General features: G+C 40.5%; 1 protein-coding gene across 4 annotated transcripts in view; it reads left to right on the top strand.

Moving 5' to 3' along the window:
* ZBTB44 (zinc finger and BTB domain containing 44) overlaps window positions 1–17,725 on the top strand; it is a 57,961-nt gene that overhangs the window by 17,193 nt on the left and 23,043 nt on the right. For 2 of the 4 annotated variants that reach the window (XM_065569241.1, XM_065569239.1), the window contains exons 2-3: window positions 7,517–8,584; window positions 15,729–15,813. In XM_065569241.1, coding sequence (XP_065425313.1) covers window positions 7,567–8,584; window positions 15,729–15,813 — 1,103 coding nt within the window. In that variant the 5' untranslated portion in view covers window positions 7,517–7,566. Of the gene's footprint in view, window positions 1–579; window positions 1,654–7,516; window positions 8,585–15,728; window positions 15,814–17,725 lie in introns of those variants that run through there. The other 2 variants (XM_065569240.1, XM_042851939.2) reach the window with 2 other exon arrangements.

The following is a 17,725-nucleotide window of genomic DNA, read 5'->3' as shown; positions in this document are numbered from 1 at the left end:
AAGCATTCCTAGAATACAGGAGTTGCAGGTGGCATTTTTAACCCCAATATGATATCCCACTTATACAGGTAAGCAAACAAGTGCAGATTATTCCATGTATGCATTTGAACATTTCATAGTAGCACTTGTACAATACAAGTTATTTTCAAACTAGAGTTCACTGAAGTTATCTGATTGGTTTGGATCATATGCTATAAGAAAAAGCAGTGAGAAGTGCATTCAGAGCAATGAGAAACAGTGCACTTGTGCATGCACTGCTTACATGCAATATAGCAGGGGTCAGCAACGTTTGGCACACGACTCGCCAGGGTAAGCACCTTAGCGGGCTGGGCCAGTTTATTTACCTGCTGACGCGGCAGATTCGGCCGGTCGCGGCCCCCACTGGCCGTGGTTCACTGTCCCGGGCCAATGGGGGCGGTGGGAAGCCTCGGCCAGCACATCCCTCACCCGCGACGCTTCCCGCCACCCCCATTGGCCCGGGACGGCGAACCGCAGCCAGTGGGGGCCGCGATCGGCCGAACCTGCCGCGTCAGCAGGTAAATAAACTGGCCCAGCCCGCTAGGGTGCTTACCCTGGCGAGCCGCATGCCAAACGTTGCCGACCCCTGCAATATAGGCAAAATTATTTTAGTAAGGCAGATACTACAGACACTCTACCGTAATCTGTTTTTGGACTTAATCAGTATCCACCCTTGTGGCACAAGATCAGAAACTTTCCCTTTTATGCAATATTCCACATTGTTCTTGAGGCCTACAGGGATGGCCTGCTTTTCCTACACCTCCACTCCCTTTTACAGCTGACACTGCCTTTCCAAGCATCCAGCAAGTGTCTTCGTATGCCAAAATGAGACTGTGGTATAGCTCATTGGCTTTCCTCTTGTTGCCTGAAACACCTGGGGCCTTTCATACTCTGGAGATGAAATATTAAATTGTCTTTAAGGATCTAATTCCCATGCCTTGATAGTCTTTGGGAACCTTAAAGGGAAGGCAGTAGTTTACGGTGGTGCTGCCCATGTCTCTTGGTGAAATTATGTATTGGAATGTAAAAGTGAAGATAAGTGTCTGTTTTTCCCTTTCCAGAAAGGATTTGGTGCTATGTTGCTGTGGACACTGATATAGACTTTTGGCTTTTCCTACAGGCCCTCTTAATGCTGCTCATCCCAGGCTCGAATCAAGAAGACCCATGTCCTAACTGGACATGCTTCACAGTCGTCTTGCCAGGAGAACAATTCAAAAGAGGGCAGACTGCTTGAATTTCAGGCGTTGTCATACCTCTGCTAGTCTCCTTCTCAGCTGGAGCTTGGAAAAAGGAGACTTCAGGTTGCAGAGAGAGGGTGACAAGCAGCTTGACTGCCGGACCATGGCTGAATATGTTCATCCTCAGAGATGTGAACGGAGGACAGTGAATTCCAAAGACATACATTTCAGGGATTTTGAGGTGCTTACACACCCCTTAAGCCATCCTGCTCCCTCTGCCTCATGTATTCTGTTTGTACCTGCTCCCTCACCTCCATGTAACGATGCACTCCAGAATAGAGTGCTGTGGTACTTTAAACAGCAGGCGCATGTCTCAACCATAGCCTGTGCACGCCAGTGCAGAGAAGAGGGAATGAGAAACAGCGCCCTGAAGTGCTGCACTTCCACTACCTCCAAGGTATTGCAGAGAAGAGTAACCCCAAGCTTTCTTTTTGGGAGAATGCATTTAAGGTTCTATATGCAAACCTGACTAGTTAGTTGGGGGTATATTACAATAGTCCATTTAAAAAAAAAAATCACATTTGGGAGCTAATGTTAGTCTTATTGCAAGAATTGCTTTCTTGGCCTTGTTTTGTAATGCCGGATGCACTGTGTACTGTCTTTTTTTCAGCTTCCAATTTAGTCTTTTGTCACAAGTTGGCAGCTGGTCTACCCTCTCTACTTCCAATAAAGCTGTGTTTAAAACCACTCATTTGTTACTTGCACTTCAAATAATTGTATCTCAAATAATATTTTCACCACCCAAGGAGACAACCGGCACCTCACTGCCAGGGCTCAGGCTCTCCTTCTCTCCACCCCCCAAATCCCTCACTGGGAGACAGACTGGGCTCGGGCTCTCCTTCCCCCTCCCCTGAATCCTTTAGCAGGAGGTAGCCTGAGCTCTCCTTCCCATCCCTCCCTTCCCATCCCCCCCCCCCCAATCGCTCACCTGGAGGTGGTGGGGCTCCAGCTGTCAGCCCTGGGGTGACAGCAGCTGTGCAGAAGTAAGGGTGACAATGGGGTGCTAAGTCTGCTGTGAAAAGTGTTATTGACAAATACCACTTTTCACATTGCCTCCCCTCTGTCCTGCTGCTGGCGCGGCACTGCCTTCAGAGCTGGGTGCCCAGTCAACAGCCGCTGCGCTGTGTTCTGACTTCAATTTGGTGGCTATCTATGTACTTGGCTGGGATTGCGGAGGCATAAATGACTACAGACACAGAGAAGGGGAGCCCGATCAAATAAGTTTGAGAACCACTGATCTAGTGTAATCATTCTGTGTTTGTGGGCCTGACCCATAACTGCTGCTTGAGTGTTCCCTTCATCCGTGAGGAAACGATGCAGTTACTCGTGGAACTCCTCTGAGACTCTCTTCTTGCTGGGTATTCCTCACACCAGGCTCCCAACTAGTAATGCTAGACTACCTGCCACCGCCTCAACAGCTGGCATGTGACTTGGAAATCCTTTGATAGTTCTCTTCCCTGTAAGGATCCATGCCAGTGGAGAGTTGGCTGCTGTGGAAGCACTTCCAACTGGGGCCCACATTAGGTGTGCTAGGAAATTATATAATAAGATTTGGGACCTTGGAGGAATTATGAGAGACCCCGCCCCCCCCAGGAATCTTGGGATTTTCCAGGACAGGTTGTAGGAGTTGAGAAACTAACCCCTCAGCGTGCAGTTTCCCTGAGCACTTGCAAAAGTCTCTCCAAGGCCTGTGTAGTTCATCCATGAGGCACCGCAGTTTGCTGTGGTATTGGGAACTCTGAGCTGCATCTCCAGAAAGCATTGCTGCTAAAATAATGAAGTGTAGTGCTAGTGTGGATACAGTGTGTAACGGCAGACCTGTGTGTAGACACACTGACATGTTCAATAGAGTCAAACTAAGTATTGAGTGTCTTACAGTTAAGATAACCATGGTGTAGATATTGCTTCAAGTACAGTTTAAAGGCAATGCTTTGAGAGTTGCATTGTCTACCCCCACTTCCCCCCCAAAAAAAGTTTCATATTTTTGGTGCCTAACCCTGTTGACTCTTGTAAACTAACTTCTGTAAATGGTCTCTCTATGTAAAACTTTCAGCAAGGTGATTTGTGAAAGATCAGTATTTGAGCCAAGAGATGGTAGTTTATTGCAGAAATAAATTTTCAGTGATCTTCACAAAGTAAGGACTCTTTTAATGACAACTCTCAAGGTAGATCAATTTTTAGGCCTAATATCCTCGATTATAACAGTTCCAAGCTCTATCGTAAAAGAAATATAACATCTGTGGAGCAACTGGCATAGCCAGGTCAGACTAATTATGAAAGCTGTGATAATGACTGTTATCCCCAAACTTGTAATTTGATGTCTTTAACTGTAATTCTGCTGGACACTTGTGCTTTTAAGTATGCAGTACTCACAGACATGGGACTGTTAAAACATTGAATTTGTATCTTGATGGCTCAGTGCCCTGATGTATTCACCCATTACCTCCAAAGGAGACAGGTTTGCATTCCATAGATTCTATTACAGCAGAGTGAATATTTCATATTGAAGTAATTGCATGCAAGGAGATCTTGCAGTGTTGGTCTGCTTTTTTTTTTTTTTTTAAACATAGTTTTGTCCACACTGATGCTCAAACTGGGCTACTGAGCTGGCTTAGAACAGTGTTTTAAACCATATTCAGCGAATAGTGTTCTTGGTCCAGTGTAAATGGGAGGCCTTTGTCAGATAAAGCTGACATCTTGAATATTTTTTGTGTATTTTTGAAGTTATAGGGCTAAATCCACTTTTGTTGTTAGGATGCACAACTGATGAAGGTGGCCCGTGGTCTCACCCTAAAAAGAAACCAATTTCACAGTATAAATCTCATGTTACAAAGATGATAGTCTTAAGCTGTAAAGAAAAATTAAAAAGCAGGAGGCAAATAAGAAATAAAAGTATTGGTAATGAGAGAGGACAGGCAATATAAGATAGAGAATGCTGAGGTCGGACCTGTTGTTTGTTCATAGTATACATTGTACTGTTTATACTTTCAAATATGTTTATAGTTTCCAGGCAAGCAAGTTTTACATACAACTCAGATGTTGAAAAATAAATACTTTAGAGGATCTGAACTGGTACATGTGATTTGTTGATTCAGAGATTTTAAATTGTGTTCTTTCTCCTTTGGAAGTAACTACTTGATTTCTTCAGTGATCTTGACCCAGTAAAAATGAGACAAGCCACCTTAAATGATTTACTATCAGGTCTACATTACCATTCTAACTCTATTTAAAATCCATTCAACTGAACTTGTTTGAAAACCCAGTGCCCTAACATTTATCATCAGCCTACCCATCAATTGGCAATTCAGAAAATTCTCCTTGCTCTGGCATTCTGAGGCACTCTTGTCACACTTCAACAGAGTAGTGACTGGTTCACTCAAACCATAAAAGTAAAGAAAATGTCAGGGAAAGTTTGAAATAAATTGCTGTTGCACCAACCTATTAAACTTCTTTGAAAAGTTTTTGAAAATAGCATCATTTTCAATTTAACAGTTAATATAAGTGGTTTATTCCTTGAACTTGAGAACACTGTGGTGTAGCATATTGCATGTGTGTGGAAGAGGAGTTTAATTCTGAGAGATGAGGGGTGAGGAGTCCAGCACCCATGCCACCAGTTCCTGGGAAGAGGAAGCATGCCTGTGTTTCTGTCAGGTTGCTGTCCCTGCTCTCTACTCAGAGTTGGTCTCTTATATTGTCCTGTGACTGGAGATTGTTAAACTTTTCCAGTTGCATCCTGCCACGCATACACCCCAACTCCACTCCTGTTTGCTGTTGGGGGGGAATCTCTACTACTCTTGTGCCTCCTGGCTGCAAAGTAGCATCAGGATTAGTTCTCCGTTACTCCATCCACTCCCCAGCTCTCCATTTTTGGGTCCTCTTTCCCAGATAAACACTAATTTGCATCCCCTGTTCTTCAGTAAAGCTATAAACATCAACAAAGCCTTTGGAGCTATCTGTCTCCAGACCCCTATAGATGTGAGACTGGGATATGGTTTCTTTCACTTAGCAAGTGTTTTGTTTATGCTTAATTTCTCCCTTCACAGTGGCGTGAAATTTCATTTTAAATCCAAGTTGTCTTCATAATTTGACTGACTTCATAAATTAATGTTCCTCTCATAACTTATGGTTATTGAAATAAATTAAGCATGTGACTGCATCTGTAATGTTAGTCAGTTGATTCTGGGCTCCAGAAGGAGTAATACTTTTCTCTGTCTGAAGTAGTTTGCAATAAGAAGAGTGAAATAACAGGAACAAGATAATGTGAGGTGGAAATATGGCTCATATTTAATAGTGGAGTGAGTGAGTAATGAGAGAGAGTCACTAGGAGCCTCTGAAAGCCATTATTTATGTATATTTTAAGGCTCCAAATCTGTAACCTATTCCACATAGGCAGCTCCCTGCATCATGAGGTCAGCTTGTACAGAACAGCTTGCAAATTTGTGAGTGTGTGAGGCAGATGGTGATGGCTAGAAGGGAGGAGAAACTTACCCCTGTCAACCAACCAGGTATAATTCAGTCACTGATATTTAAACATGGAGAAGCACCTTATTTATGCATCCAGCCTCTTCTGAATTGTGTAAAGCATACAAACACAAAAGAAAATGGGGTCCCTACTTTAATTGGGAGTTGTGTTCATGTAAGGAATGCATGCTTAGGGCCTTAAGTAACTGAAATGATAGCTTGTTTTCCCTTTAACAATTAAATACATAATTAAAGCTGCCTCAGAAACTAGGTCTCCTCATTTGCAGACCAATTCTGTGCATGCAGCAGAAGTGGTATGGTTCCTAGCAAAAGATGCACACAGAGCCTCACTGTGCAAGGACTCTCCACATGTCTGTAGAGTGAGGGGTTGGGGTCACTGGACCATCATATTCCTCTGTAAAATCAGAGGCATGTAGGTTTCAAACAGTCAATAATGGCTTGAGAATGTTTCCTCTGTAGCCTGGAGGAGAGGATTCTGTGCCTTCCACACCTCCAGGAAATTGTGTCAAGCCTTTTTACTTAGATTAGCATCAAAGAGAGGATTTGTCCCTAAGGGTATGTCTTCACTACCCGCCAGATTGGCGGGCAGCGATCGATCCAGCGGGGATCAATTTATCGCGTCTAGTCTATATGCGATAAATCGACCCCCGAGCGCTCTCCCGTCAACTCCTGTACTCCAGCTCCGCGAGAGGCGCAGGCAGAGTCGACGGGGGAGCGGCAGCAGTCGACTCGCCATGTGAAGACACCACGGTAAGTCGATCTAAGTACGTCGACTTCAGCTACGTTATTCACGTAGCTGAAGTTGCGTAATTTAGATCGATTCCCCCCCCCAGTGTAGACCAGGGCTAAGAAAATAATTGGAAGTGTTCTGTGTTTTTATTGTTTCAGCAATAGATATGCAAAGGAAGATGTTACGTGCCTTGTGTTTGCTTTACCTTGTAAAATCCAGTGTTGTAGATGTGATTTGGTAAGCCAGAACTGTACTTTGAGGATTAGAATGCATTTTGTTTTTGGAGGAATTTTCAACAACCTCTCATCCTAGTCCAAAATCATTTATTGAAAACCGCTTTAGGCAATCACTGCCTACGCTACCAGCAGCACGGCTTAGCTATTGTTAAAAACTGTTCTGTGTTTGCTAGCTCGAACTCTGTCTTCTGAAAATTCATACAGTGGACTCTATAAGGCTTTCTTATTTAGAACCTTCACTGAGAAGTTTGTTTGATTCTACACATTTGCATCCCAGCCCAAACTAATGTCAGGGTCTTCAGTTTACAGAACCATTTCACAAAGCCCCTGAAGACTAATAACTAAGCAATAGATTATTGATTCCAGAAAACAAAAATACAGGTTTAAGACACACGCATACTAGTTTAAAAGCATATATTTCCCATCTCAAAAGGTGATAAGTGTCCTTGTTACCAAACTCTGATCAGGGTAATTTCTTTGAGCAGGTAACAGCAGAGATCTGGAAAGTGATATTATTGGCTGAGTTCAGATAATCTGACTTCCACATTTCATTTACATTACAAAATATTAATAACTCAGTGCATTGTCGTAGAGTAAACTTAATATAATCTCTCATAATTTTTTCTGGCCCATGGGACAGTCTGGATTCTAAAAGGTCTAATGTCCTGGACTTTAGTGTAAAGGACAATTCTCTTTCATGTTAGTCTCTGCAAATACGAAGTCACTAATCTTTAATTCTCAGTGTAGAAATTTGTAGTATAGAATATCTTTATAAAAATTACAAAAGATAATGTTTTTTGTCTATCTTTTAGGACACTTGTGACCACTTGCATGGTGAAAGAGCATCAGCAAAAGTGAAAAAATGGGTGTAAAAACATTTACTCATAATTCCCCTGCTCACAGCCAGGAGATGCTTGGAAAACTTAACATGCTTCGCAACGATGGACATTTCTGCGACATCACCATTCGCGTACAGGACAAAATCTTCAGGGCACACAAGGTGGTCTTGGCAGCCTGCAGCGACTTCTTCCGCTCCAAACTAGTTGGCCAAGCAGAAGATGACGGCAAGAGTGTATTAGACTTGCATCATGTGACAGTGACTGGCTTCATACCCCTTCTGGAGTATGCTTACACAGCCACACTGTCTATCAACACAGAAAATATTATTGATGTGTTGGCTGCAGCCAGCTACATGCAAATGTTCAGTGTTGCTAGTACATGCTCAGAATTCATGAAGTCGAGTATTTTATGGAATACACCCAACAGCCAGCAAGACAAGGTGCTAGATGCAGGACAAGAAAACAGTGCAAACTGCAACTTTACTTCTCGAGATGGCAGCCTTTCTCCGGTTTCCTCCGAATGCAGTGTGGTGGAAAGAGCCATTCCTGTTTGTCGAGAGTCCCGAAGAAAGCGCAAAAGCTACATTGTCATGTCTCCTGAAAGTCCACTTAAGTGTAACACACAAACGAACTCCCCCCAAGTGCTCAATCCTTCAGCTTCCTACGCAGAGTCCAGAAATCAGCCAGTAGATTCTTCCTTAGCTTTTCCTTGGACTTTTCCTTTTGGAATTGATCGAAGGCTTCAATCTGAGAAGGTGAAACAGGTAGAGAATTCTAGGACTTTAGAACTCCCTGGGCCATCTGAGGCAGCCAGAAGAATTACTGATTATGTGACATGTGAGAGCACAAAAGCCAGTTCACCTCTTGTGATTGAAGAAGATGTGCGTGTCAAAGTGGAAAGGTTAAGTGATGAGGAGGTTCATGAGGAAGTATCGCAGCCTGTGAGTGCATCCCAGAGTTCTCTGAGTGATCAGCAGACAGTCCCAGGAAGTGAGCAAGTTCAGGAAGATCTCCTGATCAGTCCACAATCTTCCTCTATAGGTACAGCCACTTCTACTATTTTATATATGTATACGTACATGCACTTGTGATTTTATTTAAGAAAGTCTGCTTGAATTTTTAATTAGGTCACAGAAGATTGGTGAAACTGTATTTTGTTATTCTAACTTATGAAATGCAATGCAGTGATTTTAACAGTTTGTTAATAATTATTTTCTTAATAGTGCCAAATGGTTTGACCACAGTCCATTCACAGAGAACCATTTTGGAAAAATTGGTGCTTACCTTTATCTCCCTTTACAGTTACGGAATCTCCAAAATCAAGCCTTTTATCAGTGTAGGTACAATGATAGTAGAGACCTTTTATAATAAAAGTTAAGAACATATTTTGCAGAATAAATGGTGGAAAGCTGTAAAATTAATATCCCAGACAAAAACAAAATAGTGAAGTCATAATATATAGAACCTTTCCATTTCAAAGGGATTTAATCACAAATTGCAGCTCTTATTCTGCCAAATGCTGAGACTAACATTTTTCCCAAATGACGATTTGTAGCCTTTTTTGGGTTCCTCTAGTGAGCTTTTATCTATTAATAGCTAATATTTAGAGCAGTGATTCTCACCCGGGAGTGCGTGTACCCCGGGAGTATGCAGAGGTCTTCCAAGGGGTACATCAATTCATCTAGATATTTGCCTAGTTTTACAACAGGCTACAAAAAAAGCACAAGCGAAGTCAGTACAAACTAAAATTTCATACAGACAAAATGAGAAAGTAAGCAATTTTTCAGTAATAGTGTGCAGTGACATTTTTGTATTTTTTATGTCTGATTTTGTAAGCAAGTAGTTTTTAAGTGAGGTGAAATTTGTGGCACGCAAGATAAATCAGTAGTCTGGAAAGGTTTAGAGGACATCACTATAACCATCCGGTTTTCTCTTTGCATAGAAAAGACTCTTACAAATGGCTTTCAGTAAGTCTGAACACAGTTTGCAATATTTCTAATTTTGTTGCCAGTATTTTGCACAGATTATCTATTTGCCTTTGTATTTACAAAGCCTATTTATTGAAGGGTTATTTCAGTAAAATCTGGTTTATTTGAGAACTGTTGGTCGACTTCATTCAGCTAATATCATGCCAAATGCTGTTTCAATTAATAAAATTATAAATATAGTCTTGTACGCTAACTCTACCTCAGAGTTTTGTCACTCTGCCTTCATGAGGGAGTAGTAGGTAGCTGATCTCTCTGACCCTTTCAATGAGGAAATAGCTGGCCACTGTAAGCGTACTATTTCAATTGCACAATTGCTTTAAAGAAGCAGGAACTTTGTCATGTTAGTACCTGCTTCAACACTTTGTATATTGCTATTTTTTGTATGTCATTATTTTGTATAGCTCATATGGTAGCATTCTACATTGGTAGTGTTTATGCCCAATCTAAACTGCTTTACTTACTGGAGTTTTACAGACATGGTTTTTGTGAATCCCCTTTGAGTAGCAGCCACAACTTGTGAGTAAACTATCAGAGTAAATACTGATAGTTTCTTTAATTTATCAAAAATGTGTCTCATTTTATAAACTACAGGGAGAGTAGAGTTTGTGTTCCAACAGCCTCCAGGAAAAAAAAAGACTGGTTCACTGAACTGGTGCAATTTGACCCAGTCCTTAACACATTGTAGCAATACCTTAGAAAAGAAGTTGCCAAGGACATGTGATAGTTGTGTGAAGTCATACTATATTGATATATCAGTGAGAAATATAAACTACAACATACAAAAAAGACAATGAAACTAAGGGTCAGGAGAAGGAAAAAAACATACCCACTGAAAAGAGTTTTACCCACTGTATTTATCATATTCAAGCAGCCTGACAGACAACTAACTATGCTGCTTCCTTTTGATCAGGATCCGGTGTGATCTGTATAGAAAATGGCAGAGGACAGGTACATTCGATATCTTCTAAGCCACTCAAAAAATAGCAGTGTATAAAAATACATGTCAACATAAAAAAAGTAATCTTTAACCATAGGAGAATGGGAGGAATGGCAATATAAGAGTGAGCCCAGCACTAGATCGTAAAGAGAGAGACTTCGGTGAGTGGCCTAAATGTTCCTTTTCTAAGAAAGTCCTAGAATTGAACAAATGCACTGAATGTACGCTAGTGATCAGGCCCTGGTAATGTATGTGACTGCGTTCCTTTTGCCAAAGATTGACCTAGCCAGAATCCTTCACTGTGAAATGACATCTACTGAGAAGCAGCTTTGAGAATGTCACCTTCTAGTGCTGAAGCTGCACAACAGTTTCTGGAAGGCTTACCCTTTGAACTCTACCCTTCTGGGTCTATTGCCACTAAGGGCATGTTCCCTAACCATATTTACAGCACAAGAAGAGGGTTTGGGGTCTTGTGCCATATTTTTGTGAACTGCATTAGTGACCATCATTTTAACCAAATGCTCTAAAGTCTAAAATCAAATGTCTGTAAGCTTTGAGGATAGTTCAGTATAGCATGCGGCTGCACCTTCATGGCTGCAGATACAAAAAAGTTGGCCCGAGGTCAACATAATAGAATCCCATTCTGTGTGCTTGAATGATGCATGGGTGATGCTTTCCTCAGGGCACCTAGAGCTGTAAGCCACTCTTACCTCTGCGTTAGCAAGAGAGAGTTTTCCTGGAGTTTAGATTAAGAGACAGTTCCCTGCTGCACTAATCTGTTTGCCTCACCAGCAAACTCCTGAGATGCTGCCAGTCCTTACTTTGCAGGTAATAGAGTGAATTCAGGTTCCCCAGAGACATCTCGCAGCAGAGAGGTAAATCCACATTCCTTTGTCTAAGGCAGGCTTGCCTCCAGAACATATTTCCAGCACATATATATAATTCCTTATATACAACCTGTACATAGATCACACAATATGACCAGCATGTCACCAGTTTTTTATGTGATACCTTACCAAAACCGTTTGGCTAAATATTTTGACACAGTGTGTTGTCTTCCCTTTGCTGTTTGGCATAAAGGGCCCTTAAGGTATCAATGTGTTTGAATTTACATTTAGCATTGTTTGCACAACACTATTATACCATGATTATAGATTATATTCCTGTTTTGCTGTATTCGAAAGCAGTGCAAATTCCTTGTTTTAGAACAGGGGTCAGCAACCTTTCAGAAGTGGTGTGCCGAGTCTTCATTTATTCACTCTGATTTAAGGTTTCGCGTGCTGGTAATACATTTTAGCATTTTTAGAAGGTCTCTTTCTATAAGTCTATAATCTATAACTAAACTATCATTGTATATAAAGTAAATACGGTTTTTAAAATGTTTAAGAAGCTTCATTTAAAATTAAATTAAAATGCAGAGCCCCCCGGACCGGAGGCCAGGACCCGGGCAGTGTGAGTGCCACTGAAAATCAGGTTGCGTGCCGCCTTCGGCACGTGTGCCATAGGTTGCCTACCCTTGTTTTAGAAGGTTTGCACTGCATCAAAGGTATGATAAAGCACAGTTGCAGCACAGGCCACATTATAAGCATCCTTTGTTTTCTAAAGAAGTATTGCCTTGCACACTATCACAACATTAGGGACGATCCAGTACAGCAATAACTGTTGGGGGCAAGGAGGTATGTTAAAACACAACATTCTCTTTCCTGAACACACACATTACCCTTTTAAAATTACATGTACTTATTTCAGTGCTTTATAATGCATTTATAAAAGCTTCCCTGCCTGTTTTTCTTGTATTGTAAAGAGCTTTCATTCGCTACTTGGGCAATTGCAAGAATTGCTCATTTGCAGTTTGTTATATGTAGTATCACTTAAACAGTGCGTAAGGGCACTTTATAATACTGGAGAAAGACAAGCAGGAGAGCCTTTATAAATATATTATGTCATTCTGGTAGCAACACTAGTTACGTTTGAGAAGATATTTTCATAACTCTTTGACATCAGCCCCATCAGAGAGATAAGTACACAAAATAAAAATTCTAGCAGCAAATAAACTTTTTTTGGACTAGATTTTATTAGTTGGCAATATCATGAAGGATAAAATCAATATAGAATTCAATTTTTTATTTTTACACGTTGTATTACATCTGATCTTGCGTACCCAACAATACTCAGCTTATTTTAAGTCACACTGAACCACAGTTTTAAATTTGATATTCATAATGTTGTTTTCAGAAACTTATCAAAGGTGAGTCTTCCATCAGTAACCCCAAAATATGGGATCATTATATTTTGGATCCCTAACTTTTCTTTCAGTTGGGAAATATGGGCCTTCCTTGTGACTCCTGACATCTTAATGGCTTTTCTATTTTCTATTCTAGCACTCTTCCTTTTGGAATAAACATTTTTCCCCCTCTCCTGTCTCCATATCGCATTGTATCTCTTCTCTTTCCATTTGTATCTTCGGTCTGACAATCTCATCTGAAGTCCCAATAGTATTGTTTTTCTAGTGTTGTATTTCAGCGCATACTGACAGTGGGTCTTTTCCCATTGAAGTCTGTTGGAATTTAGCCATCAACTTTCTTCACTCCCATTAAATCCCAATACCGTCCTCAATGAAACCCCAAATGCCTGTCACCATATGCAGGCATTACAGAGTGCCCTAAAGTTCAACAAATTCAGGCTGTTTTGCATGATGGGAGGGAGGAGAAAGGGTGAAATTAAAATTCCAGGGACTCTTCAGCAGCTCACTTATATATCTGGAATATTGATCTGTCTTCACCGAGGTACCCACCCCTTCTCCCAAACCCCTGCCCCCGCTCCACCTCCGTCCCCTTCCCCCATGGCCCCACCCTGCCTCTTCCCCGCCCCATTCTGCCCCTTCCCCCAAGCATGTCCTGTCACCTGCATGCGGTGGGCAGGACGCACTGGGAGAGAGTTGATCAGTGGGGCTGCCCACAGGCAGGAGGCGCAGGGGAGGGAGGGAGCTGGGCACCTGTGGATGGGCATACTGCCTCTGGCACAGGAGCAGTTGAGGGCCCACAGATTGTGGTATATGAAGAAAGAGGGAATTGAGGTGGCACGGGGAGAGCACACAGAGTTCCTGGCATGGGGGAGTGCAGGGAGTCTATGAAATAGAAGGGGATGGGAGGGTGGCACACACGGAGCTGGCAGGGTTGGAGATGATGGAGGAATGCAAGTGACCCCCTTGTGTATGCAGTGCTCTCTGCCTATAGAAGCTACACTGTGGAGCATTCTAGTTGTACCGCATTACCAAACAGGAGGATGTTTTCCAGCAGAGAGGATGTTTTTTCTACTGCTTTATATTTCTTGGAACTAAATTGACACCAAGATCTGATCAATTTCCTTATCCCCTTTCTGTTAGAGTGAAATGCGGTCAAATCTTGATCAGAGTGGATTTGATTTAAATCAAATTGATTTAAATCACTAGTCAGGAAGAATTGATTTAATCATGGATTTCTACATAAAAGTGCATTCTTGATGGTTGTTATAACCTTAATACATAATCTTCAAAACTCAGAGATAGATGTAGGTTTCATTTTTAGAAGGTACACACTATACATTTTTAAAGTGATTTATTTTGAAAACTTTTCAGACTAGTTTTACAGCTATATCAGAAATTGAATGATTGTTTGGTTATTTCATTTACCAAAGGTAATTGAAGCAGATATCTATGAAGTCATTGGTAGGTGAACTATCTCCAATTCAACACATTAATCATTAATATTTGGAGGATTTTCTTGCCATGCTATATTAGTAGGAGAACATCACCCAACAGACATTTAAATTGTTTTTTTTAACTAAAACAACGACGTTATGTATTCTGGATTTTTTTTCTTCAACAGCACACATAATATTTTAACAAAACAAGCATATAAATTTTTTAAATTTAAACAGTCAAGTTTTTTAAAATCAGGTTTGTTTATGTTAAAAATGTTTTTAATTAAAATAGTTAAATGAAATATTTAAAAAAACAACAACAACCATTTTTGCTGTTAACAAGCATGTTATCTCTGGAGACAGAAATCCACAGTTCTCAAACTGTGAAACTAAGCATCTCTGATGGTCTCTTCTAGACTGAGCACTGAGTCCCGTTGGGTAGATAGAAAGATTAACCTATATAATCTATACAGAAGCCCCTGGAACCCCGTAAAATTGGGTCCCTAATCCGTGAGCTATTGGAACTCATTTGCAAAACTGTTCTTAAACATTACATGAATATATTGTCTCATACTATAGAATTAGAATTTATAATCCCTATTCCATGATGAGATATCTTTGAGCTATAATATATCTTAATTAAAACTACCTTTAGATAGGTTTTTTCCTCAAAAAGCATTTTATCAAAAAAATCCAATTTAAAGTGGAAAAAAAACAAACTATTTTTAAAAAAAAACAAACATTGATTTTTATCCACCCTGATCTTGATGCTGTTACTTAGTTTACCCGGTCCTCACTCAAGCAAAACTCTCATTGAATCAAAGGAGACTTGTCTGAACAACGATTGAGTAAACAAACTAAGGATATCAAGGTTTGGTTTAGTGCTGAAATTATACTAGATCTGTTTCCAAAGCTCAGTTCAGCAATATTTCCCAAGACATTTTGTGTCCTAATGAACCATTATGCAGACTAGCATCTCTCTGGCAGTAATAAGTGCTGGGTATACTACTGTTTAGTCTCCTTTGGGTTGCATTTTTCATCTGCCAAGGGCACCAAGAACCTGGAATTGGCATTCTTTTATTAAATATCCTTATGTATAGAGGATGCATAAGGTATGGGAAATAAAGCTCCAAGACAGCAGCAGGATTAAATTGCTCAGTATACCTTAACATTTTGAAAAATCTTGAGGAGCATAGTAGTTTTACTTGAAATTAGCATTTTCTGGCTTAGAAGTATTAGTTTCGGAGAAAAAAATACAACATTTGTTGACGACCTTTACTGCATTTTAACACAATTTTATTAGTCTTTTAATTTATCCTCTCATTTTGTAGGCACACTGAATATTTGACCATATATTAAAATTGCTCCTCCCTCTGCTGAGTTCTTGATAAAGTGGGGAAGAATCCTGAGGTCTAGATGCTGCTGGTTTTGAAGGAGCTCTGGCACTTTGTGTGCCTCCAACCAGTAAACAGTGTCTGCAGGAGACTCTTGGAAGAGAGCTTTTACATGTAGTTACCCAGCTTTTGAGCACTTTTACTTGCATTAAATTGCAAATTGATGTTCCTTTTTTCTTCCCCAGGTTCAATAGATGAAGGGGTTACTGAGGGATTACCCACTCTCCAAAGTACCTCTGGCACTAATGCTCATGCAGATGATGATGATCGGTATGTACCAACATAGTGTGCAAACTGTTCTGTAGTGAGTGAGTGGTATGCTATAATTAACTTGCCCCAGCCCTGCTCGGAGAAAGGTTAGCTGCTCATACATATACTTTGTGTTGAACAAAGTACAATCAGTGCCTGAAGGATCAAATACTTTTAAGAGAGCAGAGGTGATGAAAGTCTGTTTGCTTAGCAGTTGCACTGTTTCCTTTTGCGAAGTTTCCAACTTAAACTGAAGAGGAAAGGGATGAGCTTATTCCTGTGCTGGGTATTCACACTAGTCTATATTTATATATGGACTTCATTGTGAAACCATTAAGGTTGATGCATACAGTGTATAGCTGACACAAAAACAAGGAAATGAAAAATTAATCCACATAACAGTACATGTCTTCTCCTCCACCCAGAGAGAGAGAGAGAGACAGCTACTACAACTACTGTACATCACACATACAACAACCGTAACTCTGTTCCCTCAATCTGTTGTTCTTAATATACCTTTACCAAAATACCCTGTTTCATCACTATTCATTGTAGATGTTCAACATAGTAGTTTGCTGTGCTGGGAGTGGGTAGTTTGTTAAAGTGAGTGATGGAAGGCTGGCATCCCTAGGTATATAGAATTAAGGTTATGGGAGCATGGACTGACGTGTATGGTAGCTATGTTGAAAGGAAGGTATGTGCTTGTGGGTGGAGTATGGGGTATGCGCTGTTGGGTAGCGTAACTTTTTATTTCCTAACTTTTGTAGTTTTTGTCACGTGTGGTATGTATGGAGCCACATTGTTTCCCAGTGAAGCTTTTAGTGTATTAATTTCCTAGTGTTTAAATGTTTAATCAAGGGAGTTGGTCTTGGGCAAGAGGTATGGACCCTATGAGGGCTGCTCCAGGAGCTCTGACACAGTTGCAGTGTCTGATAGAGAAAACGTCATCAGCCAGCAGCTGCACTTTTCTAGCACACAAAATCTCTGTTGGCTGCTGATACATGTAACTTTCTCCATTGTAGAGTTACATGTGAAAAAAGAATGTAGCTGCTGGCAAAAGATTTAGTGTATGATTGAGAAGATTTTACACACTTTGGTGTGTAAACTTAGTTATAATAACAACGTAGTTCTTATACCTATGACTAATAGTTAAAATAACCCTAAATATCCTTTTAAAAACTACCCGTTGTACCAAATCTACTCCCAAGTTCATCTCTATCCCGGTTTTTAAAAAGATACTAGTCAACAACAAAAAAACCAAACTGCCACAGACAGCTTTCAGCCATGGATCAAATTCCGACACCTCCTATTAAAAAATCATACGAAAAGAAATTAATCAAAAACTTAATAGAAAATTCAAAGGGCATAAAACTAACACATTATGAAATTTACATGTAAAGGAGAAATAGGAATTTATGCCTCATCTTAAGCCCATGCTCGAAAAATTCCCAAACACAGATTTGTAGAACCATCAGTTAAATCCAGCAGGATTTGTGTACTATTTACTCAGTACTGAAGAAGCTGCTAGCTGTGTGCATTTATTAAGAACAGAATTCTGCACTTTGGGACTTTGGAGTTTCTAAACCAAATGATTTATAAGTTCATATGCAGTTACAGGCCCTACCCCATAAATTGGCTAAATATTTACGGCAGAGTTTCCTAGTCCCAGGAAGCTCACTCTTAAAAAGGTCTTCCCACTATATTAGAGTTATGTACCCCAAAACTTTATTCTCACTCTAGAACAGACTTTATTACCATTACCAACATTCAGATCTGCTCAGCTCAGTAGTACACAATCAACAGAAAAATCTTTAGCTGCTCTCCTGCTCTTCTCTCTGAGGAAAAAACAAATTATAGTTTAAAAAAAAACAAACACACACTCGTGCTCTTACACTCTCCCTCTCTTTCTCTCTCAGTGCATGTATATGTATAT

This window comes from Chrysemys picta, chromosome 16 (genome assembly GCF_011386835.1).
Source record: "Chrysemys picta bellii isolate R12L10 chromosome 16, ASM1138683v2, whole genome shotgun sequence".
NCBI classification, from domain to species: domain Eukaryota; kingdom Metazoa; phylum Chordata; order Testudines; family Emydidae; genus Chrysemys; species Chrysemys picta.
Note: the sequence above shows the minus strand (reverse complement) of the source record. Positions and strands in the feature narration are given on the sequence as shown.